Raw genomic sequence first — 17,032 nt, 5'->3', positions numbered from 1 at the left:
TAGCGACCATTACCACCTCAGTGTGGAACTCCTTATGGGAAAAACAGGTTCATCTTCAATAAAAGCCAGCTCCCTCGACCAACAGTCGCTGGCCATAAAGAAAAAGAATGGCTACGCTATTAAATGGTCAAAGATCGACCCTGAAGAGACAACACAAAGGATACTCGAAAAAACACACTTATGGTTAATGGACTGTCTGTCTGCAGAGGCATCCCCTGAATCAATCATCATCTCCTTTAACAACATCCAAGGAGCAATAAGGGAAGAGCTATTCAAAAACACAGCAAACAAACCAAAACTTCCCACGACGAGATGGTTCGACACTGATTGTCGAAAGGCCCTCACTTCCCTCAAAGAAGCCCTTCGACAGAAACCAAGAGATGCCCAAACAATTTCACAACGGAGGAAAATGTACAATAACGCCCGGAAAAACCGCAAGCAACAGATAAAGCAAGACCTATGGCGTCAATTACATGAGAGCGCACTAAGAAAAGACAGCACTGCATTCTGGCAGACCATAAGATCACCCTTTCTGGATAACATCACTGACCCACATCACCTAGACGTGGCAATAACCGAGAATGACTGGGTTCACCACTTCACAAAAATCTTCGGCATACCAACGGACCTTCCCCAAACAATAGACCAGGAACAAGCAAAGAACAACATTCACCCCATTAACCTGCGTTTCACCCTCAACGAGGTCAGAAAGGCCATTAAAGCCTCAAAAACCGGCAAGGCCCCCGGCCCAGATGGGGTACCTATGGACTTGTTTTTATATAATAGTGATTATTGGTCACTAATAATCACTCGGGTAATGACTGCAGTCACTAAAATCGGACTCTTTCCATCATGGTCAACATCTACCCTATTGCCAATATTCAAGAAAGGGGACCGCAATGACCCCGCGTGCTACCGACCGATCTCCCTTCTGGACTCCACGGGCAAGATTGCAGGTCGACTACTCCTGGACCGATTACAATCTTGGGCCCGAGAGAATAACACCATCACAGACCTGCAATATGGTTTCCAGAAGGGGCTTGGAACGGTGGAACAGGCCCTAAACCTGATCCTCCTGGCTGGAAAATATGCACGCGCGAAAGGAGGCAACATCTATCTGGTCTATGTAGACCTGAGCGCGGCATTCGACTGCGTTCAGCATGCAAAGCTGTGGCAGATTATGACAAACCTCGGAGTGGACCCACCCATACTAGCTTTCCTGAGGGAGCTATATACCAACGCGGAAGGCCGAGTTCGTTACGGCATCGGTGGCGAACTATCACGCCCCTTCAAAATATCACGAGGAGTAAGGCAAGGGTGTGTACTGGCTCCCTTCCTGTTCAATCTATACACCAACGGGCTTGAACAGGCTATGCTGGAAGGGAGCCAGGACCTCCCACAGATAGCACGCCGCCCGATACCCATCCTCCTGTATGCCGACGACTCGGTCATCCTGGCCCGGACATCTAACCAACTCCAGCGACAGTTGAACAAATATGTGTCATTCATGGACTCCCTGGGTCTAAAAGTAAACATCAAAAAAACTTTCACAATGACCATCGGACCAAAACGGGGAGTTTCAAAGTCCATATTCATTAATAACAGCAGACTGGAAAAAACATCGGTATACCCATACTTGGGCATACTAGTGGAAGACACAATGACCTGGCACAAGGCAATCGAAGCCAGAAATCTCAACTTTCGCCGAGCAGTATCAGCACTAAGTGCTTTCTCTAGGAAACTAGGTAAACCAGCCCCAGCGGAACTGCTAACGATATATTATGCAAAATGCCACAGTGTGGCCACATATGGAGCAGGCATTTGGGGCCATGGATGCATCGACCAACTCCAGGTTACGGAGAACGCTTTCATTAAATATATCTTAGCTCTTCCTCAAAGCTCCCCGATCTTAGCTTCGCATCGGGAGCTGGGCATGGAATATGTGACAGACACTATACGATGCCAGCCCCTCATACTCTGGCACCGTATATGGTGTAACCCCGAAAGTCACATAACACGCTCCCTTATTACCGAATGCCTTGGCCTAGCATACTGGAGAAAAATACCGTGGCTCAACTACGTCCACAAATTCCTCCAAGATCTTGATCGTGAGCAATATTTTCTAGAACCACCTTCAATAGAAGATATCTCAAAGAAACAGCTGAAAGAACTATGCATGGGCCACTTAAGAGAACTCCGCAATCAAGCCGAGATTGTTAAAACACAAAATGAAAAAATCTGCATATTGCAGACAGAGAAACTGATACAGCCCTACCTGACGTTCTTTCTTTCGAACTATGAAAAATTCCTATTGACAAGACTACGGTTCGACCTTTTCTTCCGCATGGTCTCATTTCCTGAATTGAATAACTGGTCTCGAAATTTGATATGTTGCCCCTGTGATGGGGTTTCTAAACAATCAACGATACACGTCATCTTGTTTTGTAAATACTATAGACCGGCAAGGAAAAAATGGATTTTGCCCCTCCTCCGTTTAAGCGGACTCAGACAATCATACCCAGCACTCCAATCACCGAAAACCCCGCATGAAGCAAAATTGATAGCGACCTTTTTAAAAACAGTAACATCAACTCGTCGTAAAATCGTCTTTTAACATTACATGTGTTCAAATGTAAATGACCTCTTCTTATTGTACTAATTTAACGTTCTTTATAAAACTGTACTTTTTATGATTATACAATTTTATAATCGAATAAAAGTTGATGAAATGAAATGAAATCTATTTGTGTAGTAGATTGTCCCGTAATGCTGTACATTTTTAACATGAAATATTTAGCCCTGTATTTTATTACTAACGGCCCATGAAATGTCATAGATTTTATCTTTCTTGAATACTGCATATTTTTGTATGCTTTTATGATTTTAATTGATCAAATAAAGCAATCTTGACTTACTGACTGATAATACAAAATACATGAGTTAATTCCTTGGTAATTTCTCACCTGGTTTGGGTGGACCAGTAGCCAGTGGTTTCACGGCACATATCAATGGGATACTAGTACCGGCACATTCACCGCTGTCATTGCGTTTCAGGCCTCTAAAATGAAAGAGAGAATTCTTGTTAAATAGTAATACTGAGTTCCAACCACCTTTGCACTGGGAGAAAATCCCTCTCTATATAATATAGCGTATAGTATGCTTAAAGCTCATGATAATTTTTAATCCACTACACAGAACTGAGTCAAAGCGAGATGCATAAATCCAAGCGCTGACATCCCCCAATCTTCCTTTTATTAATGTGCATTGATATTCATTATCAATATCAGTATCATCATTTAACACCTGGGGCCTCATTTATGAAAAGTGACGCATCGCTGCGTGAAAACAGCGATGCGTCACTTTTCACTGCGCACCCCTTGCGACACCAATGATGCGTCATATTTAATGTATGACGCATCATGTCGCAAGGACTTACAGATACCTCAGTATTTCTGACGCATCTGTAAGCGCAAAAGTGACGCATTGCTGGAGTGTGTCACAAAAGTGAAGCAACTCCAGCAATGCGTCCTTTCACATGGGGAAAGCCCCATGTGAAAGGGCTTGCGTCAGTCTTACGCCTGCTGTGAGGCAGGCGCAAGATTTTGACGCAACCGCATCCTAAAAGTGACGCAGTGAAATCTCATAGATTTCACTGCGTCACTATTACGAGGCTTTTTGCGGGGGAAAGCCCCCTTTGCATACATTATACCTGACGCAGGCATAATGTGGCGCAGGGGTTTAAAAAGTGACGCATCTACCTAGATGCGTCACTTTTTAAATATGGCGCAACAAGGCGCATGTTTTACGCTGCCGATGCGTCACAAAAAGTGACGCATCCGCAGCGCAAAACTGACGCAAGGCCTCATAAATGAGGCCCCTGATCCTTTAGCATTTTCATGAAGACAGATGACACCTGGGTGATTAGATTTGGTATTGTGGTGCACTAACACAAGCGGGGGATCTTTTTCATGCAATGCAGGGCAAGTGTTAAATGATGAAGCGAGAGGAAACAGCACCATCTCTACTAAGATATGGCCAGTTTTCCTCTCACCCAGCGCTGGCACTTAACGGTTATGCTCACGTACCACCCATGGAACGCTCCCTTGACGCAAAGTAAAGCAAACCAGGGCATAGCACATAGGTGTCAAACAGGTGGATTGTGAGCTACCTGAAGATCACAGGCTGCCACTGAGTAGCTCACACATGATAACTGCCTATCAGCAGGCTTGAGGATAGACAGCTCCCCACCTGATAAGTCAGTTCTTTAAAACACTGTTTCTGTTAGCTCAAAAGCTGACAGTGCGGGATGATGCAGCCACCCTCTGAAACATTCTTTCGTTTTTCTCCTTTCTTTCTTGCCTCTCCTTCCTTCTCTGTTTTGTTGTGTGCTTTCATGTCTTTATCTCCTTACTCAATTTCTTTGATCGCTTCTCTTTCTCCTTCTTTCTTTCTCTCTTTCTTTTCTTTTTACACTACTCCATTCTTTCCTTACTTCTTTCTTTCTTCGCACCATCTTTGTTGTGAATTCGTTTTCAGTTTCTTTCTCTCTTTTTTCTTCGTGTTTTTATTTTATTGTTGATATTTGTCTTTCTTTTTTTACTAATTTTTACCTCTACTTTTTTTTGTGTTCTCGATTTTTCCCTTCTTTATTACTTTCTTACCTTTTTTTCTTCTTTTCTTTCTTTCTCTTTCTATGCTCTCTTTTTTCTATTTCCTTATTCTTCACCTTTCTTTCTCGCAGTAACTCTTTCCTTTGTTGTTTCATTCTATTCATTCATTCTATTCATTCATTTCTTTCTCCTTTCTCCATTTTTTGTTCCTTCCTTCCCTCCTTCTTGATGTCACTCCTCCTTCTCTACCAGTTTCTTTCTCTGCAGTTTTTTCTTCTTCTTTCCTTCTTTTGTTCAGTCTTATCCTCTTACTTTGTCTCCACCATTCCTTCATTTTTCTTTATCTTATCTCTCTTTTGCTGTACTTATTGTATCTTTTTCTCTCATTTTCTCTTTTCTTCCTCCACTACTGTTCTTTTCTCCGTTTTTCTTCTTTCTGTTTCTTTATTTTTTTCTATTATTTGTTTCCCTTTCTTTCTCTCATTTTGCCTTGTTTTACTCTTCTTTCTTTTCTCATTCTCTTTGTCTTTCTCTTGCTTTCTTTCTTTTCCCTTTCTCTGTTGGGCTGTTGTTTTTTTTATTTTCTTTGTAATCTATTTCTTCCTTTATGTCTTTTGCCCCTTTTCCGTTCATTTTTTCTCCTTTCTTTCTCTTTTGTCTCTTCTTCTTACTTTCCGTCTTTTTCTGATTGTTTCTTATAGTCCTTTGTTTCTATCTTGCGTTTTTCTCTTATTCTGTCATTTTTTCCTTTCCCAGTCTTTCTATTCCACTTTTCTCCACCTCTACTTTTTCTCTCACATTCTTTGTCGCTCTTTCTCTTTTTCCCTTTTGCTTTCTCAAGAGCAAAGGGACAAAATTGTATACAGTTTGCGATACAGTTTCTGTACCATTGATGCTGTTTGCTCACCGTAGCAGGACTGAGCACTGTAGGTGACCTGGCCTCTGGGTAAATTGATCAAATTCTTTATTAGGCAATAGCTCACAATGGTCTTCGATTATCAGAAGTTGTTCTCACTATTGGAAAGGTTGGAGACCCCTGGCATAGAGGACCTTTGCGTCACTTTGGGAAACTCTCCAATGCAAATTGTGATTTGTGTTGGATAGTAAATACCTCCGTAACACTTATCGTTGGGTTTACTCAGTAACACAAACCCAGCACAAAGCATTAGTAAATCTGGGCCTTTTTCCTTCCACAAAAATGGTGCTTTATACTATTGGTGAACACAAGGTGCACTTATCCCTTCAGTGCAAACTGATACTTAACAAGAGACGAACATTTCTTCTCTGGAAAAAAGGACTAACAGATTATCCAAACCATTCTCACCAAACACAGAAATGTATAACGCCCATCACTGAGAAGATGCCGGAAGTGGAAACAATATCCCTTTCAAATCTCGGGTGAATTTGAAAAATCTAAATCTGGATGATGAAGTTGCCTAGTTACTGGAAGGAGAGGCAGCACAGCAGCAGAAGGTCTTGTCCTTAAAGTGGTATAAGTGATCTCTTTGCAAGTGTGATGATGGCTCGTGAAGCACGTTTTGGGTCAGTTGTAGCAAAGAAGGAGCAACTGATAAACTGAAAGAGCACACGCAAAGTCATGCACAGCTCGATTGTGAACGAGACAAAGTGGGTGAATACGCTGCAGGTAAATAACGATGCACTCCCAGTTAAGGTTGAGACCTGGGGCCTCTGGCAAGTCTGCTGTCTGGATGGTGAGTCTGGGAAATGGGTACATGATCAGGAGAATTCTAGGTATGGGGTCTTCTGCATGTAAAATGTTCTGTGCTTATATCTACTGCACACAGTGAGGTTTGACAGCAGGGACATGTCGCAAAACATTTGCAAACACGAAGTATGCATTTACATTCATACATTACACCAACCTATTAAGGTGTATAAGATAACAACAGCTCGAAAGAGCAGAATGGAGGCGCCTGTAAGGGAGAATTTCAAATCAAAGAGGAGGAGCGAACACTAATACAGTGAAAGCAATCTCAAAGTTGGTACTATCGATTTTAAGAATGAAATGGATGCGAGAAAGTGGCCTGTCGGACAACAGCAACAGTCCAGTCCACAGAGATAAGCAGGTTTTGGTAAAAGTGACTATAAGGAAAAATAATTCTGCCTCTTTGTTTCATTTGTCTTGGCCCTAGATGCCTGTTTTGTTATCTCAACAGTGGCTGCACCCTGCTTTCAGTCACAGACACATATGCTCTATTTAAAAAGGCAATATTTTAATTTCCAAACGTCTGAAACAGCAACTATGGAAACTATCTGTGTGCACACAGTACAGATATGGAAAGTAGGAGTGAAGTATGCATTTGACCCACCTCTTTCTGAAACCTAATGAACACATTACATACATTTGGTAACACAGTGTCGGATGGATATGTAGATGCCCACATGTTGCTTATATGCGCCTTTCTCTAGAGACCACACTGGACTCAGACATATTCCTAGCGAAGAAGAGCTGCAGGTGCTAGGTGGTGCTGTCCTACGCCACTTGTGAGTCCCCAGGGTTTACCGGAAGGGACAGAGTATCGGGGATGTCAGTTTCACCAGGTTTGCCACACCACCAAATACGGAGAGAGCAATAAAAACAATCTAACTCAAAACGACTCTTACCTTGGTTCAGTATGGCGGGTCGCGCTTGAGCTCCGAGGCGAGTTTAGCCCGGTGAGCTATTTTCTCCGTTTCCTAGCTGCCCCGAGTGGCGGAAAAGGCAGACCACAGCGGCGGAACATGCAGGGAGCTGCTTGACGGAGGTTTCCTGCTATTTTGGGCACCGGCTGCTTCATTTATATTTCGACCTCCTGAGACGACCTTCTCTCCTCACGGACGGCCGCCATTTTACCGCTCTTGACGCTGTCACAGTTTCTCCTCAGAAGCGCAGCTGTGGCTACATTCTTACAGTTTGAAGTGGATTTCCAGGTCGTTTCGTCTATGATGCCTGCAAGTGGTAACAGTTATTACTTTTTTTTTGTTATTTTCTTGCTGCTTGGCTGGAATTAAGCTGTCCACGCGCTGTTTCTTTCAGTGCAGTTCTCTCATGTAGGTGTAGGTCTTTTTTTCTACGATCTCATTACAGTGCTCCCCTGCTCTATTGTAGCTATTTAATATTTTGCTACATGCCTGCCCTGCATATTAGTCCGCCGATATTAATAAAGTAGCGCCCATTGAGCTCAGTCTACTATATCTTTTTTGATACAGGCTGCGCAGCTTTCCCTCCTCTTAAGTGGTTGTATACTTTCTTTTGGAGACTGTTCCTTCATGGCTGCAAATATGGGTCGCACCTTGACCAACAAAGACTCCAAAGATACTGGAACGTCGCTAAAAAGACTTAAGTCAGTGTCTCCTACACCTGAGTCTTCTCAGTCAGACACCACTTCCACATTGGACACAATTCTGGCGCGCCTCAATGAAGTGCATGATATTGCGCAGTCAACGAAAACTAACACGGATTTATTACAAGTGGAGATGTCTGCTATCAGGAGTGACTTTAAAGCCCTCTCTCTGCGTGTTTCTGCTACTGAATCACGAATCAGTGGTGCTGAAGATGGTATACAAAAACAATCCAGATCCCTCAACCACTTAGAGCGTTCAATGGCGGCTTTGCGCAGAGACCTCACTGAGCAGGAGGACCGTAATCGTAGATCTAACCTACGTATTTTTGGCCTGCCGGAAGATTCAGAGAAATCATCTTCCTCTGTGATAGAGTTCCTTTCCCATTGGATTCCAGACACCTTACAAATCTCATTCACCAGAGACTTTGAGATAGAAAGAGCACACCGTGTTCCAACGTTTCGATCCAAGACGGCTACCCAGCCAAGAGCAATCATTTTTAAGCCATTGCGGCATCAACATACTGAACTGATTCTCTCTCATATGCGGAAAATTAAACAAGTCATCTGGGACGGACACCGGATCTCAATTTCTCAGGACTTTGCCAGAGACACGGTTATAAGGAGGAAAGGCTTCTTAAATCTTCGGAAACGTCTTTCTGAGATGGGTATTCCTTTTTCATTTTCTGGTCCATCGAAGTTCCGCATTACTTATAAAGGACGTTCCAGAATTTTCGATGAACCGGCTGACCTATCTACGTTCCTGGACAACCAGCTGGAGATAGAGATGGAGATTCAGAACGCGACCTCGCAACCCCCCGGTGCTTCGGGCACTTGAACTGTCTCCTTTCCTTTATTGATATATTTTTCCGCATGCCTGGTGCTTTGTTCTCTCTTGTTCTGCTTATCGGTTGTTCTTCTCTTTCAAGTCTGTTAATGGTATTTTTCTATTCTTCATATCTTCATATTCATCTCTGTTCTAGTTGTCTTTCTTGCATTTCTATTTTTACTTGTTCGTTCTTTCTATAGTTCTCCTCCTACAGGTATTTCCAAACACATTTGTTTTTCTTTTCTCTTTTCATAGTTTCTTCTCACTCTCCTTTTTTATTCCGGTCCCTGGTTTTTTCCTTGTTTTGCTCTCTTCTTTTATTTATCATGCCTTTTTGTTTGGGTCCCTGTCTCTCATCTTCTCTGAAGTTTCTTACCCGCATTCTCGTTAATCTATTTTCTTATCTGTTGTCCTTCTTTGTTCTCTCTATGTATTTCTTCAACATTTGTACTCCTCACCATTTGTACTCCTCTTTATATTACTAGTCATTTTCTCTCTTTCTTTATATTCCTACTCTCTTGTTTTACTATAATTCTTCTCCCTTCCATCTCTACTTTCTTTCTTTTGTGTCTCAGCTTCACTCTCTAGCCATATACAGTTATAGCTTGTTCCTTAAGTATGTTATTCTTTTTTAGATATGCATTTCTACCTTACATTTATCTCCTGTTTTGGATTTACCTCATATAATTAGTGTATTAGTAATATTTTCTTAATAGTGTTTATTATACATATATCTCTCGCTAAGGTTTTGATATGTTCATTTTGGTGCACTAATCTCGTCATTATTGCTTTTCATATTTGATATATATGATATCTTTTCTACTTTTCTTTTTCTTTATCTATATAACTTGCTATTTTCTATCAGTTCTTTTCTCATACATCACTTTTTTTTTTTTTTCTCTTGCTTCTGTCATTCATCCTCAGAGTATAGTCATTTACAGTTATTGCTTGTTCCTTATTATGTTGTTAGCTTTTTAAATATGTATTGTATTCGCTTCGCAGTTATCTACTGTTTAGACTCTATCTCTCATACTCACGCTGTTTCTTATTTTTTCTACTAATGTTGCTTATTTTAGATATTTCTCTCGCTAGATTGTTTTATTCTATGCTACAGTGTAGTATTCTTTTCATTATCAGTTTTTATTATTTCCAGTATAATGATGTTCTGCGATATTATCTGTTCCTTGTTAACAGTTCTGATATTCCTGCTATCGGCCAAGGTATTTTAGTGTTGGGCTACTGTTTTTTACCCACTTATGCTCCTAGTACGGGTCCTTTGCTCGCCTCTTCCACGTTCTCCCTTGCATGATGTTGGTCTTTTTTAGGCCTCCCCTCCTGCTCTCTTTCTCTCCTCTTTCTCCTCTCTTTTCATCTCTTCTTTCTCTTCCTTTCTCTTGGTCCTCCCACATGGATGCTCCCCCAGTGTTTCTTTTCCTTAATGGTTGTTCCCTTGTATTTCTGACGTTGGTTCTTTTTCTACTATCAGTCTCGTCTTCTCTTTACCCCTCTTCTTATACATGTCGGGTTTAAATGTGCTATCCCTTAATGTTAAGGGCTTGAATCACCCGGTGAAGAGGTCGAAGATTTTGGATTACTGTAAGTCTCTCTCTGCAGATTTGGTTCTTTTTCAAGAGTCCAAGGTCGCTAATAGAGAAGCGTTGTTTTTGAAGAAAGATTGGGTTTCGGATGTTTCCTGTTCTGATGCCTCTGGCAAACGGAATGGGGTTGTCACTTTAGTTTCGAGAAAATCTGGCTTATCAATACTCTCTTCCGATCATGATTCTGATGGTCGGTGGTTGTTATCTAAATTATCGGATGGACAGCACGATTTATATGTTATGAATATCTATGCCCCGAATGTAGATGATCCGGCTTTTTGGAAATCCGTTACCAAAAAATTACATGACACTCCACACGCTGGTAATCTTATTGTTGGTGGCGATTTTAATTTACCAATGGACCCTCTCTTAGACAGAAATTCCTCGTTTCAGTTTCGCCCTCCTAAATCCCACAAACAAATGCTTAACATGTGTTCCATCTCTCATCTTCACGATATCTGGCGTCTCCATAATCCCACTGGCAGTGATTTTTCTTTCTTCTCTTCGCCTCACTCCTCCTTTTCTCGTATTGATTATCTCCTCGTTCATTCTTCTCTTGTTTCATCTTCTACCTCTCCGCTTATTCACCCTATTTTGGTCTCTGATCATGCTGCGGTCACTTTTACGCTTTCATCCTTTGCCCCTAAATCACGCGCGCGTTCATGGAGGTTGAACACTGAAGTCTTGTATGACCCTCCTCAGGTTGATGAATTTTCTAAGGCTATAGATACTTTTTTCCGTGAAACCGAGGGATCTGTCTCTTCCCCAATCGTCTTGTGGGACTCCTTTAAATGTACTTTCCGGGGTCAGGTCATTAAATGTATGTCTAGACGTAATTCAGCTATTAAGAAGGAGCTCACAGATCTGTCAACTGAAATCAAAACTCTGGAAGCTTCCTTCAGGCATTCTAAGGATCCGACCTGCTTACAACAAATTAAACTACTAAAATACAAATACAATACCATTGTCACCAAGAGGGCTCATATTGGTGTCCAAGCACAAAAGTCCAAGAAGTTGCTATTAAAGAATCGGGCTGGCAAACTTCTAGCGGCTACATAAAAATTTCAAGATTTCTCGTTTAAGTCTTCGCAGATCTCTTCTATTACGGACCACACCGGCTCTAAACGATTCCAAACAGGGGAAATACTTGAAGTGTTTCGTGACTTTTATAATAAATTATATACCCCTTCTAACCAATCCTCTTTTGACCACTGTCGTGATTTTTTAAAATCGGTTCCGATTCAATCGGTCTCTGAGGAGGATCGTTCCTTTCTAAATAAACCTATTTTCCCCGAAGAAATAGTGTCTGCGATTAAGGCTACTCGTTCTGGGAAGGCTCCGGGCCCTGATGGCTATCCAATATTATTTTATAAAACTTTTCTCCCTTCGCTAGTCCCTAAGTTACAATTGGTCTTTGATTCTTTTGTTAAGGATGGATCTGTCTCTGGCACGGCTGCTGAAGCCACCATAGTTGTACTCCCGAAAGAGGGAAAAGATCATTCGGACCCTAAAAACTTCCGACCTATTTCTCTCCTTAACATGGAAGCAAAGATTTTTGCTAAAATCCTGGCTAAAAGATTAGAATCCTTTATTCCCCATCTTGTACATCCCTCCCAAACAGGTTTTGTAAAAGGACGTCTTGCAAGGGACAATATACGCACATTCTGCCATATTATTGGTGCTGCCAAAAGGTCTCAGCTTCCTGCAGCGGCCTTGGCCCTTGATGCGGAAAAGGCCTTCGACAAGGTCTCTTGGCCTTTCCTTCGAGCTGTCTTATACGCGCATAACCTCGGAGACTCTTTCATTAATATGGTTATGTCTTTATATTCCCAACCTAAAGCTAACATTAGAGTCAATTGGTCTACGTCTTCGTTTTTTGATCTTCGCCAAGGCACGAGACAGGGCTGTCCCTTATCCCCACTCTTATTTCTATTATCTATTGATCCTCTTCTTCGTTTGATTGACCTACACCCTAATATTAAAGGTTTTTCTTTTGGTTCTCACTGTCTCAAAACTGCCGCATACGCGGACGATGTTCTTATTTTCTCGGATGATATCGCCTTAGCCATCCCTGCTATTTCCGACACCATTTCCTTGTTTTCAACGGTCTCGGGCTATACCCTAAATAAAGATAAGACGGAGATGTTTCCTCTGAATGCCTATTGTTTTCCTGCTCATATGGGCTCGGCTGGCTTTAAGTGGCAGTCTAATCATCTGAAGTACCTTGGAATTTATTTCTGTTCTACTCTTCATGCCACCGTCGCTTATAATGAATCTCAGACTCTCCTCAAAGTGCGTCGTCTTTTGGATTCGTGGTCTCCAAAACATATTTCTTGGTGGGGTCGCTTACAAACTCTAAAAATGATGATCACGCCGATTATTAACTTTGTTTCCTCCATGCTTCCGCTTAAATTATCTGATTCCTTTTTTCGAGAAATTGATGGTCTGACTTCTAAATTCCTGTTGAATAACATACGAGCTCGATTAGCGTATAAATTCTTGCGTCGACCTCCTGATATGGGAGGGTGTAACTTTCCTGATTGGGAGAAATACCAAATTGCCTTTTGGCCTCTCAGGGTGCTTTTTGGTTTTCTCCTCCAACTCGTCATGTTCCCTCTTGGCTACTCATTGAACAGGAATTGGCTTCTCCTCTACCTATTGCCTCTTTCTGTACTACATCTACGTTACATATTCTGTTTTCCCGTTCTATCATTATTGATACCATTACTGCGGTCAAGAAATTAGATAGGAAGGTGGCTATTCCCCTACATAAAACTAGGTGGTCATCTATTTGGAGAAACTCCAAAATTAAGCTTAATATTTCTCCCACTCTCATGTCATACTGGGCGGAAAAGGGAATCTCTCTTGTTCAGCATCTGTACAGTGACTCCGGTGATCCATTACCTTTCTCTTCCTTGGCTCTCAAACACTCTTTAACAAATCTTGACTTTTATACCTTTCTTAAAATCAAAGTAGCTGTTTCTAAAGTCCGTCTTCACCCCTCCTCCTCCACCATCTCTCTTTTCCACATTTGGCTCAAATCTGGTCATGTTGCCTCCAAAATATATAAATTTCTGTGATCTGCCTCGCTTCCCGCACAGACGGTTGCGCAACAAAAATGGTCACGCCATTTTGATCACAACATCACGGACCAAATTTCGTCCGAAGCTTGGCAATCTATTGGTAAATTAGCTCTCCGTAATAAAATAGCTCCTTCCTTAATGCAATCTAAGTTTTTCTCGATCAATCTCCTCCATTGGACGCCTGTGCGTCTTCATTCGCTCAACCTTAAAGACGATGATCTCTGTTGGAGCTGCGGTTTGGTGGCGGGTGATTTTCCTCATATGTTTTATCATTGCTCCTTACTTAAATCTTTTTGGGACCTCATTCAGAAACACTTATCTCTTATTTTTAACATTGACCTCCAACTTTCCTTTCCTTTAATTTTACTAGGCCCCTTGGCTGCTCCTATTCCTCTCCCTTTAGACCCGTTGGAATTACAGTTACTAGATCTTCTCTTGACTGTAGCGGTAAAAATCATTCTTATGGAATGGAAATCCTTTGCGTCTGTCTCGTATCATACGTGGTGGGCGTGGGTTTCCTTTTTACGCAGTGCTCACACCTCGGTTGATCAAGCACACCTTTCGCCTTCCATTTCTAAAGGGGTCTGGACAGCCTTGGACGATTATATGGAGTTGTCCTCGAAAGGGTTGGTCCCTTAGTTCCCCTTTGATTTGTCTGTCTAATTGTTGTCTATTTTTTTTTTTCTTGTTCTACACTGGGCCAGTCCTGTGGGAATCCTTCTTCTTCTTCTTATTTCCTCTTTCCTGTCCTCTCTTCCCTTTCGTCTTTTCTTTTGCTTCTTTCTCTTCTTTCCTCCTTTCTTTCTTTTCTTCTGCTACCTCCCTTGTCCCCATCCTTAAATCAGAAGGTGATACATTTGTTTAGCGACTGCTAATGGTCGAGTACATATTTGTATTTTTCTCTTGTGTCAAAATGTATCACTTATATTGTATTTGGTTTTATTATTGATATCATTATCTCTCTTAATAAAATCTTCTTGAAATCAAAAAAACCGACTCTTACCTTGTAGCGGCTAGACAGGAGAGCTAATGGGATCTGCAGGATTCTTTGAATTAGCTGTGTTGAAAGTCCTCTGCATGGCTTGGGAAATCTATGCTGTTCTGCCCTGGCACATTTTTTAACCAGCCTTGTGCAGTTTCTCCCAGTAACCTTGACAGTCATGCGAGCACCATTGAGGATTCTCTCATTTTTTTAACGTAAGGCATCAGAGCTGGGCTCTTATATTGATGTGGTACCCAAAGTGCACTCCTCTTTTGTGGAAGAGGCTATTACCTTTTGTACCCAGACTTTGAGAGACTTGTAGCAGACTAGATTTAGGTCAGACGCACAGGCTGTTTAACATGTACCTGTTTGCAAGCACAGCCAACCAGCTCTGTCAATGTAACGGTCTGTTCATTCTCCCTATATTCGAGGTGCTATGTCTTCACAATGTCTGGGACAGGCATGAAAGGGCCCTGCATGCTTGTGTACTTGTTTATAAAAGTGAACTTGAATGGGTGAGCCCTGGAGTCCACAACATTCCACACTGCTGCACAAGATGATGTTTACCTGTGTACTTGGTTGTCACAGCCATTTTGAAGCCTGTAACCTGCAAGCAGACAGCTCCTGTCCCTCCCTGAAAAAAACATTAGTCTCTGCTGCATTTAGATAGGTAGCCAGTTAGATATTTTAGATATATCCATTCCTTTCCTACCAGAATGAAACAACCACTTGCCCTGTCCTATTCGGTATCGGCATCCCCTTGTGAGAGCCCTCCCTGCCCCTGGAGCAATTCTACACTACAACTATGGCAGCCAGCCTAGAGCGCTCACACTGGGCTCAGGGGAGGCAGCATGAGCTGCATGTCCCCCCACTGGAATACCACTCTGGAAGCACACATCTTGAGAACTGGAGGATCATCCAGAAACTCAAAAGGAGCAACCTCTGTGAGTGGCCAAACCTGACCTCCTCAGCCATAGTTTGTTCATAGTATGTCTCCACACCAAGAAGGGTGTGTGCACCAGTCCCAGGAGAGAAGACTCAGGGAGCAAAGAGTGGGACTGCTGCAGTATTGCCACTCACCCTGCACACTATGGTTAGGTCTTGGAAGGATAGAGGTTGGACTTACTGTTGGATCCGTAGAGAGCAGGACGAACGTACCTGCTGCTCAATTAAAAGGAGCAGCAGATGCGTTTAGCTGCCTGGAGGAAATGATCTGACCCACAGATGACATCCAAAGCCCAACTAAGTGGAAAGACCTGCTTGGCAGACCTCTCAACAGCCTCAGGCTGCCCAGGAACCAGGAGGTGGACCAAGCCAGCAGCCCAGGAACTATCTACTATGTCCGGGAAGAGGAACTACTCCAACGACTTTAGGCCTCGAGTAGAGGAGCTGCTACATCCTCACCCATCTCTGCAAGCTGGGATACATATAGTTTACTCTCCGGTTTTCCTGAAAGCATTGTGAATTTGTGACTTCGACCCTGGCCCAGTCTGTGGGCTTCCTGCAGTAAAAGATTCAGAACTGGATATTTCAAGGCCTGCATGACACCCCAGTATTACAGCGAGGCAATTGGAATAAGAAACAAGCATTTACAATGCAACGGTCTCGCCTTTGCAAAAGTTAGAGCTATTGGCATTGTAAATGACAACATTTTTATTAATGTGTTGGTTATGAAAACAAATAAATAAATATTTACAACAAGGGGTGGTGAGGGACAGAGTCTCTGAATTAAGCAGAAAGCTCTCACCCAGTCAAGAGATCAGGGCTAGATCCAACACCGTTTTTTAGCTCACTGTACCATCCCAGTTTCAGAACCTGGCTGTATGCAAATTAGTCTGTTCCTGTCCCAGTGCATGATGGGAACAGGGCAAACCAAACTACAAAAGCCAATTCTTACACTGGGAAGGAAACAAGCTCCCGGGGACCGGTTTCTGGCATTACAGCCGTCTTCGGCCCGGTTTGCTTGAATCCTGATGGTGCAATGAGCAAGGGTCTCACATCTGAGAATACCCTTCCACGCTTAGGGTGGACAAAAATATTTACAACAAGGGGTGGTGAGGGACAGAGTCTCTGAATTAAGCAGAAAGCTCTCACCCAGTCAAGAGATCAGGGCTAGATCCAACACCGTTTTTTAGCTCACTGCACCATCCCAGTTTCAGAACCTGGCTGTATGCAAATTAGTCTGTTCCTGTCCCAGTGCATGATGGGAACAGGGCAAACCAAACTACAAAAGCCAATTCTTACACTGGGAAGGAAACAAGCTCCCGGGGACCGGTTTCTGGCATTACAGCCGTCATCACCACCCCCTTTTCTGAATCGTTTTTGGCCACTATAGGTGTGGCAGGGTATACTCAGACATGAGTCCCTTTCTCACTGCTCCATCAGGATTCAAGCAAGCCGGGCCGAAGACAGCTGAAATGCCAGAAACCGGTCCCCGGTAGCTTGTCTCCTTTCTGGTGAAGAATTGGCTTGGTAGTTTAGTCTGCCCTGTTCCCATGATGCACTGGGCCAGGGACAGACTGATTTGCATATAGCCAGGTTCTGAGCTGGGATGGGGCAGTGAGATAAATAACGGTGATGGATCAAGCC

The 17,032-nt window shown here is 42.7% G+C and overlaps 1 protein-coding gene across 2 annotated transcripts in view; it reads right to left on the bottom strand.

Annotated features, from left to right (window-relative positions):
- The window catches only part of LOC147698758 (trifunctional purine biosynthetic protein adenosine-3-like), a 376,225-nt gene that overhangs the window by 160,122 nt on the left and 199,071 nt on the right, over positions 1–17,032 (bottom strand). For both annotated transcript variants that reach the window (XM_086935329.1, XM_086935328.1), the window contains exon 12: positions 2,964–3,058. In XM_086935329.1, coding sequence (XP_086791455.1) covers positions 2,964–3,058 — 95 coding nt within the window. The remainder of the gene's footprint in view (positions 1–2,963; positions 3,059–17,032) is intronic.

Source organism: Lissotriton vulgaris, chromosome 8 (genome assembly GCF_964263255.1).
Source record: "Lissotriton vulgaris chromosome 8, aLisVul1.2, whole genome shotgun sequence".
Classification (NCBI taxonomy): Eukaryota; Metazoa; Chordata; class Amphibia; order Caudata; family Salamandridae; genus Lissotriton; species Lissotriton vulgaris.
This window is presented reverse-complemented; position numbering and strand designations above follow the sequence as displayed.